Below are 16,231 nucleotides of genomic sequence, written 5' to 3' on the forward strand. Positions count from 1 at the left end.
AAAATAGCTGCCGCGTTCCCTACATTAGAACATTGACTACACGTCATTGGCCGTAAAGCGCTTTGGGACGTCTGGCGGTCGTGTAAGGCACTGTATAAATGCAAGTCTTTCTTTGAGTTATCGTTCTTTCTTTCCCCACATTACAATAGTGACTACATTGTACAATCATTGACTGTAAAGCGCTTTGAGATAGAAACATAGAAAATAGGTGCAGGAGTAGGCCATTCGGCCCTTCGAGCCTGCACCGCCATTCAATGAGTTCATGGCTGAACATGCAACTTCAGTACCCCATTCCTGCTTTCTCGCCATACCCCTTGATCCCCTTAGTAGTAATTCTAGTGATGGTAAAAAGGCGCTTTATAAAGAAAGACTTGGATTTATATAGCGCCATTCACGACCACTGGACGCCTCAAAGCACTTTACAGCCAACGAAGTACTTTTGAATTGTAGTCAGTGTTGAAATGTAGGAAACGCGGCAGCCAACTTGCGCACAAGCAAGCTCCCACAAACAGCAACGTGATAATGACCCGATCATCTGTGTTTTTTGTGATGTTGATTGCATGATATATAAATACAAGTCTTTTTTACTTTTTTTTGCTTCACATGTACTTATTCCACGAGTTATGAAATGTTGATTGTTTGCAAAGTAGTGCAATAATGCTTGTTGTTGCAATCAGTCTTTTTAGTTCTCCAAGTGCTCCCCTGTCTGCTCCCCGCCACTTGCTGACCAACTCTGCGCATGTGTAGCTGGCTCTGCCAGCCGCGCGTGCGCAGACCGGCCGGGCCGGCGCGCGGAGAAGATGCGGCTCCGCTCGTCGCTGTTGGCCTGCTGCGGCCTCCTGGTGCAGCTCTTCGGGATGGCCGTGTTCCTCAGAGGGTTTTTCCCCGTCCCCCTGAAGTCATTCGGCTCTGCGAAAGCCAAGGCGTCGGACGTCCCGGCAGAGCCGGTCGGCGGTAAGCGGTGCCCCGGGAGGCGGAGCCCTGCCCCGAGGTCTGGGCCTGCTCCCTGGTGGTGCGGCCCCTCTCCCCACAGGCAGGGCTCCGGGGGGAGCGGTTGCAGCGAGCACCTAGCACCTAGCACCTTCCTCACGGCCAGGCAGGCAGTCATTCCGCCTTCATCCTCGCCCTGAGGGCCGAGAGTCCTTCGGGCTGGCGGAGGGCCATTGCTTGGAGACGTGTCCTTTTATTGCCCCGGCCGGTGCCCACTCTGCGCCCCGCCCGTGTCCAGCCTGCGCCCCACCAGTGCGTCTGTCCTGCTACTGCCCCGCCACGGCCCTGCCACTGCCTCCACAGTCTAGCCACTGCCATACACTCCTGCCAGCGTGTCATTGTCCTGCAAATGTGATATTGCTGCGTTTTTGCAGGTAACTAGGTGGCGGCGGCTGTAGGATAGGCACAGGACACGCTGCTTTGGTCCGACATCAGTGCAGTTCTTCACACTTCGCGATGATTACTATTTGAATCGCCTGAGGCTGAGCTGGGTGGTTCGCCATGCCTGTTACTTGAGGGCTTCAATGGGGTGTGGGAATCTTCAGCGGACTGAAGATCAGTTGATGTTAGGGGCTTGGGTTTTAAGTAAGTAGGAAGGAGGACCCTATCTACTCGTCTTCTCCCAGTTCCCGGTCCAGTTTATGCATCACTTGCTCTGCTTGGCAGATATTGTACATTTTCTTTCTCCACGTGTTTCATGGGCAGCAGAACAAAATAAATCATTTGCAGTTATGCAGCTCCTTTCATGACCCCAGAATGTCGTGTTTCACAACCAATGAAATCTGTTTGAAGTGTCGGCACTGATGTAATGTAGGGAAAAAGCGTTGATTTGCACTCGAGCTGAAGGATACATTTGCTGATGGCACTGAATGCTGATAATATTTCTGAGGAGCACAGTAAGCCCACTAGACATGCTGTATCTCCAGTGGGATGTGAAGGCTAGTCATAGCTTTGGTGGTAATTTATGCAGATCGTCTTCCTGCTCTTCAGCTTATTGTTTAAGAACCAGAAAAATTCACATTGCCTTTGCTTGTCATCATAAGTCAATAACGGATGAAGTCTAGCTGGCTCAAAAGCGGAATTTGAGCAGAATGCGGCTCAGCTGTTTAAAGTGCTGACGAGGTCCATGATTTCATGACGAGCAAGTAGCGCTGACTGGTAATTTAAAAAGAAAAGACTTGTATTTATATAGCGCCTTTCACAACCACCAGATGTCCCCCAAAAATCCATCCTTGGCCCCCCTCCTATTTCTGATCCACATGTTGCTCCTTGGCGACATCATTCAAAAACACGGTCAGTTTCCACATGTACGCTGATGACACCCAGCTCTACCTCACCACCATGTCTCTCGATTGACTGGTCTCTAAATCGACTGCTTTTCCGACATCCAGATGAGTAGAAATTTTCTCCAATTTAATATTGGGAAGACCGAAACCATTGTTTTCGATCCCTGCCACAAACTCCATTCCCTAGCCACTGACTCCATCCCTCTCCCCAACTTATGTCTGCGGTTGAACCAAACTGTTCGCAATCTTGGTGCCATATTTGACCCTGAAATGAGCTTTCGACCACATATCCACAACATAACTCAGACCGCCTATTTCCACCTCCGTAACATTGCTCGTTTCTGCCCTTGCCTCAGCTCATCCACTACTAAAAGCCATCATCCACGCCGTTGCTACCTCCACACTTGACTGCTTCAATGCACACCTGGCTAGCCTCCCACATGCTACCCTACGTAAACTAGAAGGGATCCAAAACTCGGCTGCCCATGTCCTAACTCGCACCAAGTTCCGCTCACCCATTACCCCTGTACTCGCTGACCTTCATTGGTTCCGGTTAAGCAATGCCTCGATTTCAAAATTCTCATCCTTGTTTTCAAATCCCTCCATGGTCTCGCCCCTCCCTAGCTCTGTAATCTCCTCAACCCCCCCCCCCCCCCCGAGATATCTGCGTTCCTTTAATTCTGCCCTCTTGAGCATCCCTGATTATAAATCGGTCAACCATTGGTGGCCGTGCCTTCTGTTGTCTCGCCCCTAAGCTCTGGAATTCCCTGCCTAAACCTTTCCGTCTCTCTACCTCTCTTTCCTCCTTCACGACGCTCCTTAAAACCTGCCTCTTTGATCAAGCCTGCCCTAATTTCTCTTTATGTGGCTAGGTGTCAATTTCTTTGTCTCATAATACTCATAAGAAGCGCTTTGGGCAGTTTCACTATGTTAAAAGCGCTATATAAATACAAGTTATTGGTGTTTACAGCCAATATTGTACTTTTTGAAGCGTAGACACTTGTGATTTCAAACACGGCAGCCAATTTGTGCACAGCAAGCACCCACAAGCAGCCATGTGATCATGACTAGATAATTTGTTTATTTTTTTACTAATGTTGATTGAGGGATAAATATTGGCCAGGACACCAAGGATAACTCCTTAGCTCTTCAAAATAGTGCCATAGGATCTTTTACATCCACCTGAGGGGGCAGACAGGGCCACGGTTTAACGTCAATTCCGAAAGATGGCACCTCCGTCGGTGCAGCACTCCCTCGGGTGCCAATGTTGGTCAATGAGTATGGGTGAGTGGGACTTGATGCGAGGTAGGATATTTGCAGCTCAGTTTTGGATGAATTGAACTTTACGGGGAGTGGCGGTTGAGAGGCTGGCCAGGAGAGCACTGGAATCGTCAACTGACTTGGACGTGGGGCCAGAACACACTCCAAGTTTGCAAATGATACTAAATTCGGAGGGACTAAAAACAAAAGAGAATTGGCTGAGCAAATGCAGGATAGATTGGGGAGTGGGGCTGGCAGATGTTATTTAAAGTGGATGAATTTAGAAAAGAATAATAAACAGTGACAATACAAGATAAATTATATTATTCTACAAAACACAACCGAGAAGACGGATTTAGGGGTACTGGTAGATAGATCACTGAAGCCACACTGACGAGCCCTCTCCTGGAAGAGAGGAGTCAGCCAGCTGTCAATCTGGAGAAATTTCCAGGATCAGCATTTGTAGCGTGCAGTCACCTCAGGCACATGTCTATTTGGACAACTTCCATATGGAGTCTCTGAGCAATGGCTTTAAAGGGCCAAGCGAGATTAGCAGCTCAACATTACACTGCGCTGTAAATACCAAAGTACATGTGAATAATGCCAGGCAGATCCATTTGTTTTAAAAAAAACCTTAAAATGTGAATAAAGCATATGTCCATTCTTTTGACTTAGGCCTTACATCAAACTGGACAAAACTACCATCTCCATTGTTTGGAAAGGTTGTTGTTATGTTGATTGATGCTTTGAGAGAAGATTTTGTGTTTGGGCCAAAAGGAAGACAATTCATGCCATATACACGACATCTGGTTGAACAAGGTCCATCGCACAGCTTTATTGCTAAAGCCTGGCCACCGACCGTCACTATGCCCAGAATTAAGGTAAGACTTCAAAAACTGGTTCATCGTAATTTGATGAGAGATTCACCATTACATTGGGACTTTTAGATTCTGTACCTCATGCCATAAAACTCAGTATCCCATTAGTCGTCTTTATGGTCTTATCATTTGAGGTGCTGCCTTTACTGTCTTGTGAATCTGATCCCAAATCTCTGCTCTTCCACATCAACCAGCTTTCCCCAATTGAAAGTTATATATTTTTAAACCAAACTCACATTTACTGACTTCAAATTCTATTTGCCACTATTTTTCCCATTTCACTATCTTATCAATGTCTCCTTGCCGCTTCCTTTAGTCCATTATCAATACACTCTATTACTTCCTCAATGACTTGACTTTGGTAGAAGGATTAGAGCAGAGTTGAGGAGAACTTTTTTCACCCAGAGGGTTTGGCACTCACTGCCTGAAAGGCTGGTAGAGGCAGATCCTCTCATCACATTTAAAAATTACTTGGATATGCTCTTGAAGTGCTGTAACCTACAAGGCTATAGAGCAAGAGCTGGAAAGTGGGATTGGGCTGGATAGCAATTTTTCGGCCGGCACAGACACTGCCGTAAATTTCTAAGATTTACAAATTTGTGCTGACTGTCTTGAATTGACCCATGTTGTTTCAGTTGAGCATTAATTGTACCCTGTATTCTGGCCTTTAGAAGCTTACCCACTACCAATGCTTGGCTGACTGTTCTATAGTTACCTGGTTTATCCTGATCTCCCTTTGTGAACAGAGGTGTTACAGTAGCAACCCTCCAGTCCTCTGGTACATCTTTGATATGCAAGATTCTGGTTAGAGCCTTTGCTGTTTCCATTTTAACTTGCTTCAACATTATAAATTATATGCTATTTGGGCCTTTTCATTTTATGTACCGCTCTTTTTTTTGAGTTCAACTTCCTTATCTAAAGTTATCCTATCTACTTGCTCCACTGCTTGCTCTTGTACTCTTTCCTTTTCACTTTTGTGTGAAACCTGATCTAAAGTGTTCATTTAGTATCTCTGTCATTCCTCCATCCTCCTTAAGAGGACTTCCTTTTTCATCTCTAATTGACCCTACCCTTAACTTTAACTATTATACTTTTAGATAAGTTTGTAAAATCCTTTATTTCCCTTTGTTACTGGCCAGTCTTCTTATAAGCCTAGTAATGTGCTTCCCCTCTCTCTTTTCCATATTCCACTTCATTTTATTGTGTATTATTAGCTATACATTTGTCAAATGCATCTTTTTAAGTCTAGTTTTAACCTTAATTTTTCTGCTTAGCCAAGGAACTTTTGAATGCTGAAGTTTTGAGAGAGGTCCAGGGACCTCGCTATCATTTATACAATACTGACACACACCTATATGCATGTAGCATGAATTGCAATGATTTGCTACTACTTGTAGCACATAGAAATCCACCAAATTACAGCCATATCCTACTTGCATAAGAGCATGAATATGCAAGAATACGCACTATACGTTGTGGAAAATGTGTGTTCTGTTGAATGCCTCCTTTCTAGTTGTTAACACAGATGTAGAGGGCCCTCTGTGTAAAGTTTTTTTTAAAGTAACTTTTACTAAAGTTCTCTCATAAACCAATGACAGTTTACTAAAAAAAAATATTGTTTAACTACTGTGGCATATATCAAAGACTTGGACTTGAATGTTGGGGCTATGATTAAGAAGTTTGCAAATGACACTAAAATAGGCTGTGCGGTTGATAATGAAGAAGAAAGCTGTGGACTGCAGGAAGATATCAGTGTACTGGTCAATGGCAAATGGAATTCAATCCGGAGAAGTGTGAGGTAATGCAATTGGGGAGGTCTAACAAGGCAAGGGAATACACATTAAATGGTACGACACTGAAAAGTGTAGAGGAACAAAGGGTCCTTAGAGTGCAGGTCCACAGATCCCTAAAGGTAGTAGGCCAGGTAGATAAGGTGGTTAAGAAGACAAATGGAATACTTCTCTCTAACATAGAAACATAGAAAATAGGTGCAGGAGTAGGCCATTCGGGCCTTCGAGCCTGCACCACCATTTAATGAGATCATGGCTGATCATTCCTTCAGTACCCCTTTCCTGATTTCTCTCCATACTCCTTGATACCTTTAGCCATAAGGGCCATATTTAACTCCCTCTTGAATATATCCAATGAACTGCCATCAACAACTCTCTGCGGCAGGGAATTCCACAGGTGAGGAGGACGCTAAGAGGCTGCAGGGTGACTTGGACAGGTTAGGTGAGTGGGCAAATGCATGGCAGATGCAGTATAATGTGGATAAATGTGAGGTTATCCATTTTGGGGGCAAAAATACGAAGGTAGAATATTATCTGGATGGCGGCAGATTAGGAAAAGGGGAGGTGCAACGAGACCTGGGTGTCATGGTTCATCAGTCACTGAAATTGGGCATGCAGGTACAGCAGGCGGTGAAGAAGGCAAATGGTATGTTGGCCTTCATAGCAAGGGGATTTGAGTATAGGAGCAGGGAGGTCTTACTGCAGTTGTACAGGGCCTTAGTGAGGCCTCACCTGGAATATTGTGTTCAGTTTTGGTCTCCTAATCTGAGGAAGGATGTTCTTGCTATTGAGAGAGTGCAGCGAAGGTTCACCAGACTGATTCCAGGGATGGCTGAACTGTCATATGAGGAGAGACTGGATCAACTGGGCCTTTATTCATTGGAGTTTAGAAGGATGAGAGGGGATCTCATAGAAACGTATAAGATTCTGACGGGACTGCACAGGTTAGATGCGGGAAGAATGTTCCCGATGTTGGGGACATAGTCTTAGATAAGGAGTAGGTCATTTAGGACTGAGATGAGGAGAAACTTCTTCACGCAGAGAGTTGTTAACCAATGGAATTCCCTGCCGCAGAAAGTTGTTGATGCCGGTTCATTGGATATATTCAAGAGGGAGTTAGATATGGCCCTTTCGGCTAAAGGGATCAGGGGGTATGGAGAGAAAGCAGGAAAGGGGTACTGAGGTGAATGATCAGCCATGATCTTATTGAATGGTGGTGCAGGCTCGAAGGGCCGAATGGCCTCCTACTGCACCTATTTTCTATGTTTCTAAAGAGCTGGGGTCCCAGCACTGAGCCCTGCGGCACTCCACTAGTCACTGCCTGTCATTCATAAAAGGACCCGTTTATCCCGACTCTCTGCTTCCTGTCTGCAGCCAGTTCTCTATCCACTTCAGTACATTACCCCCATTAGTTGAGGCATGAAATACAAGAGCAAGGAAGTTATGCTTGAACTGAATAAAACACTAGTTAGGCTGCAGCTGAAGTACTGTGTCGTCATCTTCATAGGCAGTCCCTCGGAATTGAGGAAGACTTGCTTCCACTCCTGAAGTGAGTTCTTTGGTGGCCGAACAGTCCAATACGAGAGCCACAGACTCTGTCACAGGTGGGACAAGTAGTCGTTGAGGGAAGGGGTGGGTGGGACTGGTTTGCCGCACGCTCTTTCCGTTGTCTGCGCTTGATTTCTGCATGCTCTCGACGTTGAGACTCGAGGTGCTCAGCATCCTCTCGGATGCACTTCCGCCTCTTAGGGCGGTCTTGGGCCAGGGACTCCCAGGTGTCAGTGGGGATGTCGCACTTTTATCAGGGAGGCTTTGAGGATGTCCTTGTAGCGTTTCCACTGCCCACCTTTGGTTCGTTTGCCGGGAAGGAGCTCCAAGTAGAGCACTTGCTTTGGGAGTCTCGTGTCTGGCATGTGGACTATGTGGCCTGCCCAGCGGAGCTGATTGAGTGTGGTCAGTGCTTCAATGCTGGGGACGTTAGCCTGAATGAGGACGCTGATGTTGGTGCGCCTGACCTCCCAGGGAATTTGTAGGATCTTGCGGAGACTTCATTGGTGATATTTCTCCAGCAACTTGAGGTGTCTACTGTATGTGGTCCATGTCTCTGAGCCATACAGGAGGGCAGGTATTACTACAGCCCTGTAGACCATGAGCTTGGTGACAGTTTTGAGGGCCTGGTCTTCAAACTCTTTTCCTCAGGCGGCCGAAGGCTGCACTGGCGCACTAGAGGCGGTGTTGGATCTCGTCGTCGATGCTTGCTCTTGTTAATAGGAGGCTCCCGAGATACTGTGTACAGTTATGGTCACCACATTACAGGAAAGATGTGATTTCACTGGAAAGGGTGCAGAGGAGAGTTACAAGAATGTTGCCTGGACTGGAGAATTTTGGCTAGAAGGAAAGATTGGAGATGCTGGGTCTGTTTTCTTTGGAACAGAGGAGGATATGGGGAGACCTGATTGAGGTGTATAAAATTATGAGGGGCCTGGATAGGAAGGACCTATTACCCTCGGCAGAGGGGTCAACAACCAGGGGACATAGATTTAAAGTAATTGGGGGGAGGTTTAGAGGAGATATGAGGGGAAATCTCTTCACCCAGAGGGTGGTGGGGGTCTGGAACTCACTGCCTGAAAGGGTGATAGAGGCAGAAACCCTCACCACATTAAAAAAAATACTGGGATGTGAACTTAAAGTGCCGTAACCTACAGGGCTACGGACCAAGAGCTGGAATGTGGGATTAGGCTGGATAGCTCTTGGTCGGCCGGCGCAGATACGATGGGCCGAAATGGCCTCCTTCCATGCTGTAAATTTCTATTGATTCAGTGGGGGAGAAATTGGCCAGCCTTGCGTGCGTTTTTTCAGCAATAATTTCACCTTTCTTGCCATAAATTGGCCAAAGTTAATGAATGGCGGTTCTGAAATATCACTGAAAAGCGGATCAACCACGTACAACGCCAAAAAAAAACGCACTGCTTAACATTGGCTGTTCGGGGAACCCGTACTCTGGGTGAGAAAATAACACCTGAAAAAAGCCTGTGTTGAAGCCCCAGAAACAGCGATAGTTATGAAGACTGACAAAAAAGGTAAGTTGAAGTTTTTATTTTTAAATTATTTTTCAGCAATTCATTAGTTAAATGTATAGTGAATGTTTTCTGATAGTTTATTTTTTGATTTTTGCATATTTGCTTTGTGTGTTTTCTCCCCTCCCAGGGCCTGTATTTTTGGTGGTGATAGGCCTTGGGCTAAAGTTGGTGAAGACCGCAGTTTCCACCGCGAATCCTCGTGCAATGCCGATTTTGTTTTAACCGTCTGGTGCATTTTTTTGCCAATTTTACCCCCTTAAAAAATGGCAACGTTTTTAGTGGTATTTTTGCCATAAAATAACATGAAAAAAACAATATCGGCAAAAATGGAATTTCTAGCCCTATGATTCTATACACACACCCCAACAATGTAGAACTCTGAGCCACATCTGCGATTTTCCACCAATTGAGTTGCTGCTTTTCATTGTGTCACAGGGTATTGACATCTTTAACATTGAAAAGGTCTGTGTGAAGAAGAGATAGATATCACGGTTTTGATGTGGGTTGATGAATGGCTGTCTGTTCCTTTAGGCACAGCATTGAAAGGTAGCCTGACTGGCTTTCGGCTGGGAATAGTGTGGAGAGACTTGACTTTGTTTTTAAAAAGTGGGGGCTAAAAGAAAAACTGTCGCATGCTTGGGGGAATGTGTTTGAATGGAATTTCAAAGAGTTGTTTTATTAGCCAAAGGTAATTTTTTTTTTATCTTTTGATTATCTGATATAATCGGAATAGAACACGAACATTGTTTTCTTATCACATATTTATCAAAATGCTGCTGATGCTCCAATTTTTATGTTTGAACTGTGTGGATTTATGTAGGCTATGATGACTGGCAGAATTCCTGGATTTATTGATGTCATCATGAACCTAAATTCTGCTACCCTGCTGGAAGATAATCTGATCTGGCAGGCAAAAGCTGCTGGAAAAAGAGCTCTGTTCTACGGTGATGACACTTGGCTTCGACTGTTTCCTGATCACTTTATAGAATATGATGGGACTACCTCTTTCTTTGTGTCTGATTATACTGAGGTAAGTACATTTTGTGCCGTACCAAATACAGTTTGATTTTCCTCCTACCAATTAAGGTATTTGTAGCCTCTCCAGATAACAAGGTCGAAAGGTAATCAATTAAATTAATTGTGCAAAATAATTAGTATTAGAGTAAGGAGTCAAAAGACGGGATGAGCATGTGTTAAATAGAACAGTACAGTGGGCTAATCACGAGATCTGTGGAACAAATTCTCAGAAAAAGGAGTTACTTTTTTGATATTAGAACTTTTAAAAGGAGCTGGAATGATATTGGAGAAAGGAGTTCAAGGTTATAGAGAGATATTAACAACACACTGGTGCAGTCAGGGAAAAGTTGTGTTACAGAGATGTTCCACTCTCTCCTCCCAACTCTTAATTTAAACCTAGAGGAAAGATTAAAAGCATAAAATTGTTTTAAACTACAAACTAAACTTAAGAACTTAAAACTAAAAATAAATCAAAATTTTAAAGTTTGCAACAAATTTATTTGCGCAAAAGCATCACTTCAAGAAGAACCAAGAGCTTGACCAGAGTCTGAACTTTGGTTCACGGAGCCATCCCGTTGCCAAATGGTACAGCTACAAATCATGACAAGTTTACATAGGCGATTTCATTATAGATGTGGACATGAGAATTTATAATCAAAAAACATTGACACGATATGACAAAAACATGACAACATGCAGTAAAGTTTTGTATACAGGAAGCGTGCACAAAAGTTAAGATTTTTAATATATATAGATGGATACAAATAGATATCAATTGTTTAGATATAAACCGGTACTTCACTCTTAAGGGAGTATAGCTTTTAGATTAATTCTACCAGGATAGGATATATCCTTGGTGCTTAACTTGTCAGATTGGCTCAGTGTAGCACTCTCACATCTGAGTCAGAAGATTGTGGGTTCAACATAAGAACAAAAGAAGCAGAAATGGGCAATTCGGCCCCTCGAACCTGTTCCGCCATTCAATAAGATCATGGCTGATTTGATTTTGACCTCAACTCCACTTCCCTGCCCACTCCCCATAATCCTTGACTCTCTGCCATTAATAAAACATGGTCTCAGGACTTAAACATATAACCGAGGCAGACACTCCAGTGCAATACTGAGTGTTGCATTGTCGATATGTCGACATTCAGATGAGATATCCAGCCAAGTCCCCATCTGCCAGTTCTAGAGGATGTAAAAGATCCCATGGCATATTTGAGGATGAGTAGGGGAGTTCTGGTGTCCTGGTCAACCATTTATTCCTCAACAAACCCCACAAAAATAGTTTCATTCATCCCTTTGCTGTTCGTTGGACATTATACAAATTTGCTGCTCCGCTTTTTATATGACAGGTGATTACACTAAAATAATTCAAATAACTCAAAGGCTTTGAGACATCGGGAGCATTTGAAAGGTGCTATATAAATGCAAGTTAATTCTTAATGTAAACTGGTTTACTCACTTTAGTATTGGCTTCTGTTCGTATGTTCACATTTTTAACATGCAAAAGCCCTTTTTGATTGTAGATGTTTCCATCACATTGAGAACAAATTTTTTAATGCAGTCTCATAAAAAATAGTAAAGCCTTTTGATTACTCTTGTCTAAATCATTGGTATCAGTAAAAGTTAGCCTTTGAATAATAGTTAAAAGCAAAATATTACCTGACTCTACTGTGATAGGTTATATTTGAGATTCAAAGTTTTCATGCCTTTTTGAGTAAATGTTTACAATACTCTTATTTTATGGTGCTGCAGTGACCAATTTTTGTGGATTGTAACTTGCCAGTACAATATGCATTTTTTCCTAACAGGTTGATGAAAATGTAACACGGCACTTGGATAAGGTATTAAAAAGAAATGACTGGGATTTATTAATTTTACACTACCTCGGATTAGATCATATTGGTCATCTGGCTGGCCCAAACAGTCATCTGATTGGACCAAAACTCAATGAAATGGATAACATTATTCAGAAGATTCATGTAGAACTACTATCTAAGGTTTGTAGAGTTTGAGTAAAATTTGCATTAATCCCAAAACTGCTTTTTTTTTTAAAAAAAGGCTTATGATATGTTGGCATTTATCTTAAGGGGATTGGAATTCAAAAGTGAGAAAGTGGTGCTTCAGTTGTACAGAGCCTTGGTCAGACCTAATCTGTAGTAGTCAGTTTTGAGCACCGAACCTCAAGAAAGATGTATATTGGCTCTGGAGGCGCTATAGAGCAGATTCACCAGAAAGATACCAGGACTTGAAAGGGTTAAATTATGCAGGTTCTTCACTGAGTTCTCTCCACCCTAGAGTCTTCCAGTAAACCTGTACTGTAAAGGGCTTTTTTGGTCTGCTAAGAGAGTTTGTGGAAGGGGATTATATATTATTAATAAAACATCAGTTGAACATATGTGTAATATGTTTCCACTTGAAAACCTTAGGACCTATTGCATGTTTTACATATTTGGAATAAGTTGCAAATTATATCCAGTGTATTGGTGTAAAGATGTGTGCTTTTTGTATGGCACTTTACAGGAAGGTGAAGCCTCTCTGCCTAGTTTATTGATACTGTGCGGGGATCATGGAATGTCAGATACAGGTAGTCATGGAGGATCTTCAAATCATGAGGTGAACACTCCATTGGTTTTCATCAGCCCTGCTTTCAGAAAGAGAGGTGAGGAATAGAAAGAAGTTTTGACCGACCATTATAACAGTACAGGTTGAAGCTCCCTTATCCAGAACCCTCGGGACTTGGCCTGTTCTGGATAAGGGATTTTTCCGGACGAGGGGTGGTCATGTTAAATTGGATGATACAGGTACTGAGCAAGGGGATATCGGGGCTGGGAGTGCGGCAGAGAGATCATGGGGGGGGCGGGAGGCGGCAGTGAATCGCGGGGTCAGGCCAGCGATTGTGGGAGTCGGCAGCGAGGAAGGACTTCAATTTTTTCATGTTGGAGTTCTGCGCATGTGCCACCCGGTGGTCGGGAATGGTTCTGGACAAGGTGGTTCCGGATAAGGGAGGTTCAACCTGTATTGTGTTAGTATTTTATGCATTTGATTATTTTAGATCTTTCAGATGCCGAGCATTTCCAGTATTTCTGTTTTTATTTTAGATTTCCAACTTTCGTGTTTTGTTAAGAATCTACATCCTCTCAGCTGTGTTCAAACTATGACTGACTACTCCTCAGTTTTCATGAGATTGTAAATGAAAGTAAGAGATTATGATTTAATTAGCCGAGATCAAAAGTAATTTTAAATACTATTTACCTTACAGTTAAACATTTATTTCTTCAGTCCATTACTTTTAACTGCTTACTGACTTTGCTTTTGATAAAGCTTTGCTAAAGATGTGTGAGTTGTCCATTCTTGCACCCAGCACTACCCTAATCTTGGTCCTTCCATTTTAGTGCCTCAGAGTAATGCTGAGAAAAGCTGAATTGAGACCAGTTTGGTACCAAAAGCATATACCGATTGGACTACCTAAGGTCATTTTACTTAGACTATTTAAGTTTATGTAGTTCGAGGGAAAAGATTCATCCCATCATTCTGCATTTGATTTGAACCCAGAAGTAAAAGCAGTGTTTTAACATGCTATTAGAACATAACATAAAAATTAGGAGCAGAAGTAGGTTATATGACCCTTCGAGCTTGCTCTGCCATTTAATATCATGGCTTATCTTTGACCGCAACTCCACTTTTCTGCCCGATCCCCATATCCCTTGATTCATCTAGAGTCCAAAAATCTTATCAATCACAATCACAACCTTGAATATGCTCAATAACTCAGCATCCACAGCCCTTTAGGGTAGAGAATTCCAAAGATTCACAACCCTGAGTGAAGAAAGTTCGCCTCATCTTAAATGGGCGGCTCCTTGGGCCCAAGTTTCGGACCGCGCTTAGAACAGCGCAGCCCCGACCTGGACGCCTATTTTTCGCGCCACAAAGTGCACCTAAAAAAAACTTAGATTCTCCGGCTCCCTGCTGGTCCTCTGGAGTCGGGCGCGGCGCAGCACGAGCTGTAGGGGGCGGAGCCAGGTCCCTGCGCTGAAAACAGTGCCGGGACCTCTGCACATGCACAGTAGTTCCAGGCGCCCAAAACTGTGTGGGAGGGGCCCGAAGCACGCAGCCCCTAGCCCTGGCCGAATGGCCTCACTGGGGCTGCGTGCATAAGGCTTCTGCTTCCTCCCGACCCGACTCGACTCGACTCCCGCTTCTCCGCCCCCCCCCCCCCAGACTGGACTGGACCCGACCCGATCCGCGCAACCCCGTCCCCAGACAGGACCGGACCCGCGCATCACCACCCCCAACCTGGACCCGACCCGCGCTCTCCACCCCCACCCGACCTGACCTCCCTCTCCTCGCCCCCGCCCCCGACACGAACCGACCCAACTTCCCTCCTCCCCCCCCCCCGCCCCCCCCCCACTACCCGACCTCCCTCCTCCCCCCCCGACCCGACCTGTGCTCCCGACCGCCCCGACCCGACCCGCACACCCCCCGACCCGACCCGCGCTCCCGACCCCAGACCCGACCCAACGCCACCTACCTGTAAATCTGGTGCTGGGGACGGACCCTGCCCAAAGTCTTGGGCCCGGCTTGTTCAGCCTCCCTTCTCCTTCCCCCTCCCTTCTCCTTCCCCCTCCCTTCTCCTTCCCCCTCCCTTCTCCTTTCCCCCTTCTCCTTCCCCCTCCCTTCTCCTTCTCCTTCCCCCTCCCTTCTCCTTTCCCCCTTCTCCTTCCCCCTCCCTTCTCCTTCCCCCTCCCTTCTCCTTTCCCCCTCCCTTCTCCTTCCCCCTCCCTTCTCTTCCCTCCCTCCCTTCTCTTCCCTCCCTCCCTTCTCTTCCCTCCCTCCCTTCTCTTCCCTCCCTCCTTTCCCCCCCCCTCCCTTCCCCCCCCCCCCTCCCTTCCCCCCCCCTCCCTTCCCCCCCCTCCCTCCCTTCCCCCCCCTCCCTCCCTTCCCCCCCCTCCCTCCCTTCCCCCCCCTCCCTCCCTTCCCCCCCCTCCCTCCCCCCCCCCTCCCTCCCTTCTCCCCCTTCTCCTCCCCCCCTTCTCCTCCCCCCCCCCTTCTCCTCCCCCCCCCCTTCTCCTCCCCCCTTCTCCTCCCCCCCTTCTCCTCCCCCCCCTTCTCCTCCCCCCTTCTCCTCCCCCCCTTCTCCTCCCCCCTTCTCCTCCCCCTTCTCCTCCTTCCTCCCCCCCTTCTCCTCCCCCCTTCTCCTCCCCCCTTCTCCTCCCCCTTCTCCTTCCCCCCTTCTCCTTCCCCCTTCTCCTTCCCCCCTTCTCCTTCCCCCCCTTTTCCTTATCCCCCCTCCTTTCTTATCCCCCCTTTCCTTACCCCTCCCCCCCTTCTTCCCCCTTCTCCTTTCCTTCGCCCTCTTCTCCCCCCTTCTCCTCTTTCCCCCCCCTCCTTCCTTCCCCCCTTCTTCTCCCCCCTCCCTTCTCCCCCCTCCCTTCTCCCCCCCTCCCTTCTCCCCCCCCTCCCTTCTCCCCCCCTCCCTTCTCCCCCCTCCCTTCTCCCCCCTCCCTTCTCCCCCCTCCCTTCTCCCCCCTCCCTTCTCCCCCCACTCCCTTCTCCCCCCACTCCCTTCTCCCCCCCTCCCTTCTCCCCCCCTCCCTTCTCCCCCCCTCCCTTCTCCCCCCCCCCTTCTTCCCCCCCCTCCCTTCTCCCCCCCTCCCCTTCTCCCGCCCCCCTTCCCCTTCTCCTCCCCCCTCCCTTCTCCCCCCTCCCTTCTCCCCCCCTCCCTTCTCCCCCCCCTCCCTTCTCCCCCCCTCCCTTCTCCCCCCCTCCCTTCTCCCCCCTTCCCCTTCTCCCCTTCCCCTTCTCCTCCCCCCTTCCCCTTCTCCTGCCCCCTTCCCCTTCTCCTGCCCCCTTCCCCTTCTCCTGCCCCCTTCCCTTTCTCCTGCCCCCTTCCCCTTCTCCTGCCCCCTTCCCCTTCTCCTGCCCCC

General features: G+C 46.6%; 1 protein-coding gene across 3 annotated transcripts in view; it reads left to right on the forward strand.

Moving 5' to 3' along the window:
* The first annotated feature begins 778 nt into the window (after positions 1-778).
* The window catches only part of pigg (phosphatidylinositol glycan anchor biosynthesis class G (EMM blood group)), a 43,601-nt gene continuing 28,148 nt past the window's right edge, over positions 779-16,231 (forward strand). For all 3 annotated transcript variants that reach the window (XM_070872275.1, XM_070872276.1, XM_070872277.1), the window contains exons 1-5: positions 779-954; positions 4,212-4,417; positions 10,105-10,314; positions 12,116-12,304; positions 12,828-12,966. In XM_070872275.1, coding sequence (XP_070728376.1) covers positions 801-954; positions 4,212-4,417; positions 10,105-10,314; positions 12,116-12,304; positions 12,828-12,966 — 898 coding nt within the window. In that variant the 5' untranslated portion in view covers positions 779-800. The remainder of the gene's footprint in view (positions 955-4,211; positions 4,418-10,104; positions 10,315-12,115; positions 12,305-12,827; positions 12,967-16,231) is intronic.

Source organism: Pristiophorus japonicus, chromosome 2 (assembly GCF_044704955.1).
Source record: "Pristiophorus japonicus isolate sPriJap1 chromosome 2, sPriJap1.hap1, whole genome shotgun sequence".
NCBI lineage: Eukaryota > Metazoa > Chordata > Chondrichthyes > Pristiophoridae > Pristiophorus > Pristiophorus japonicus.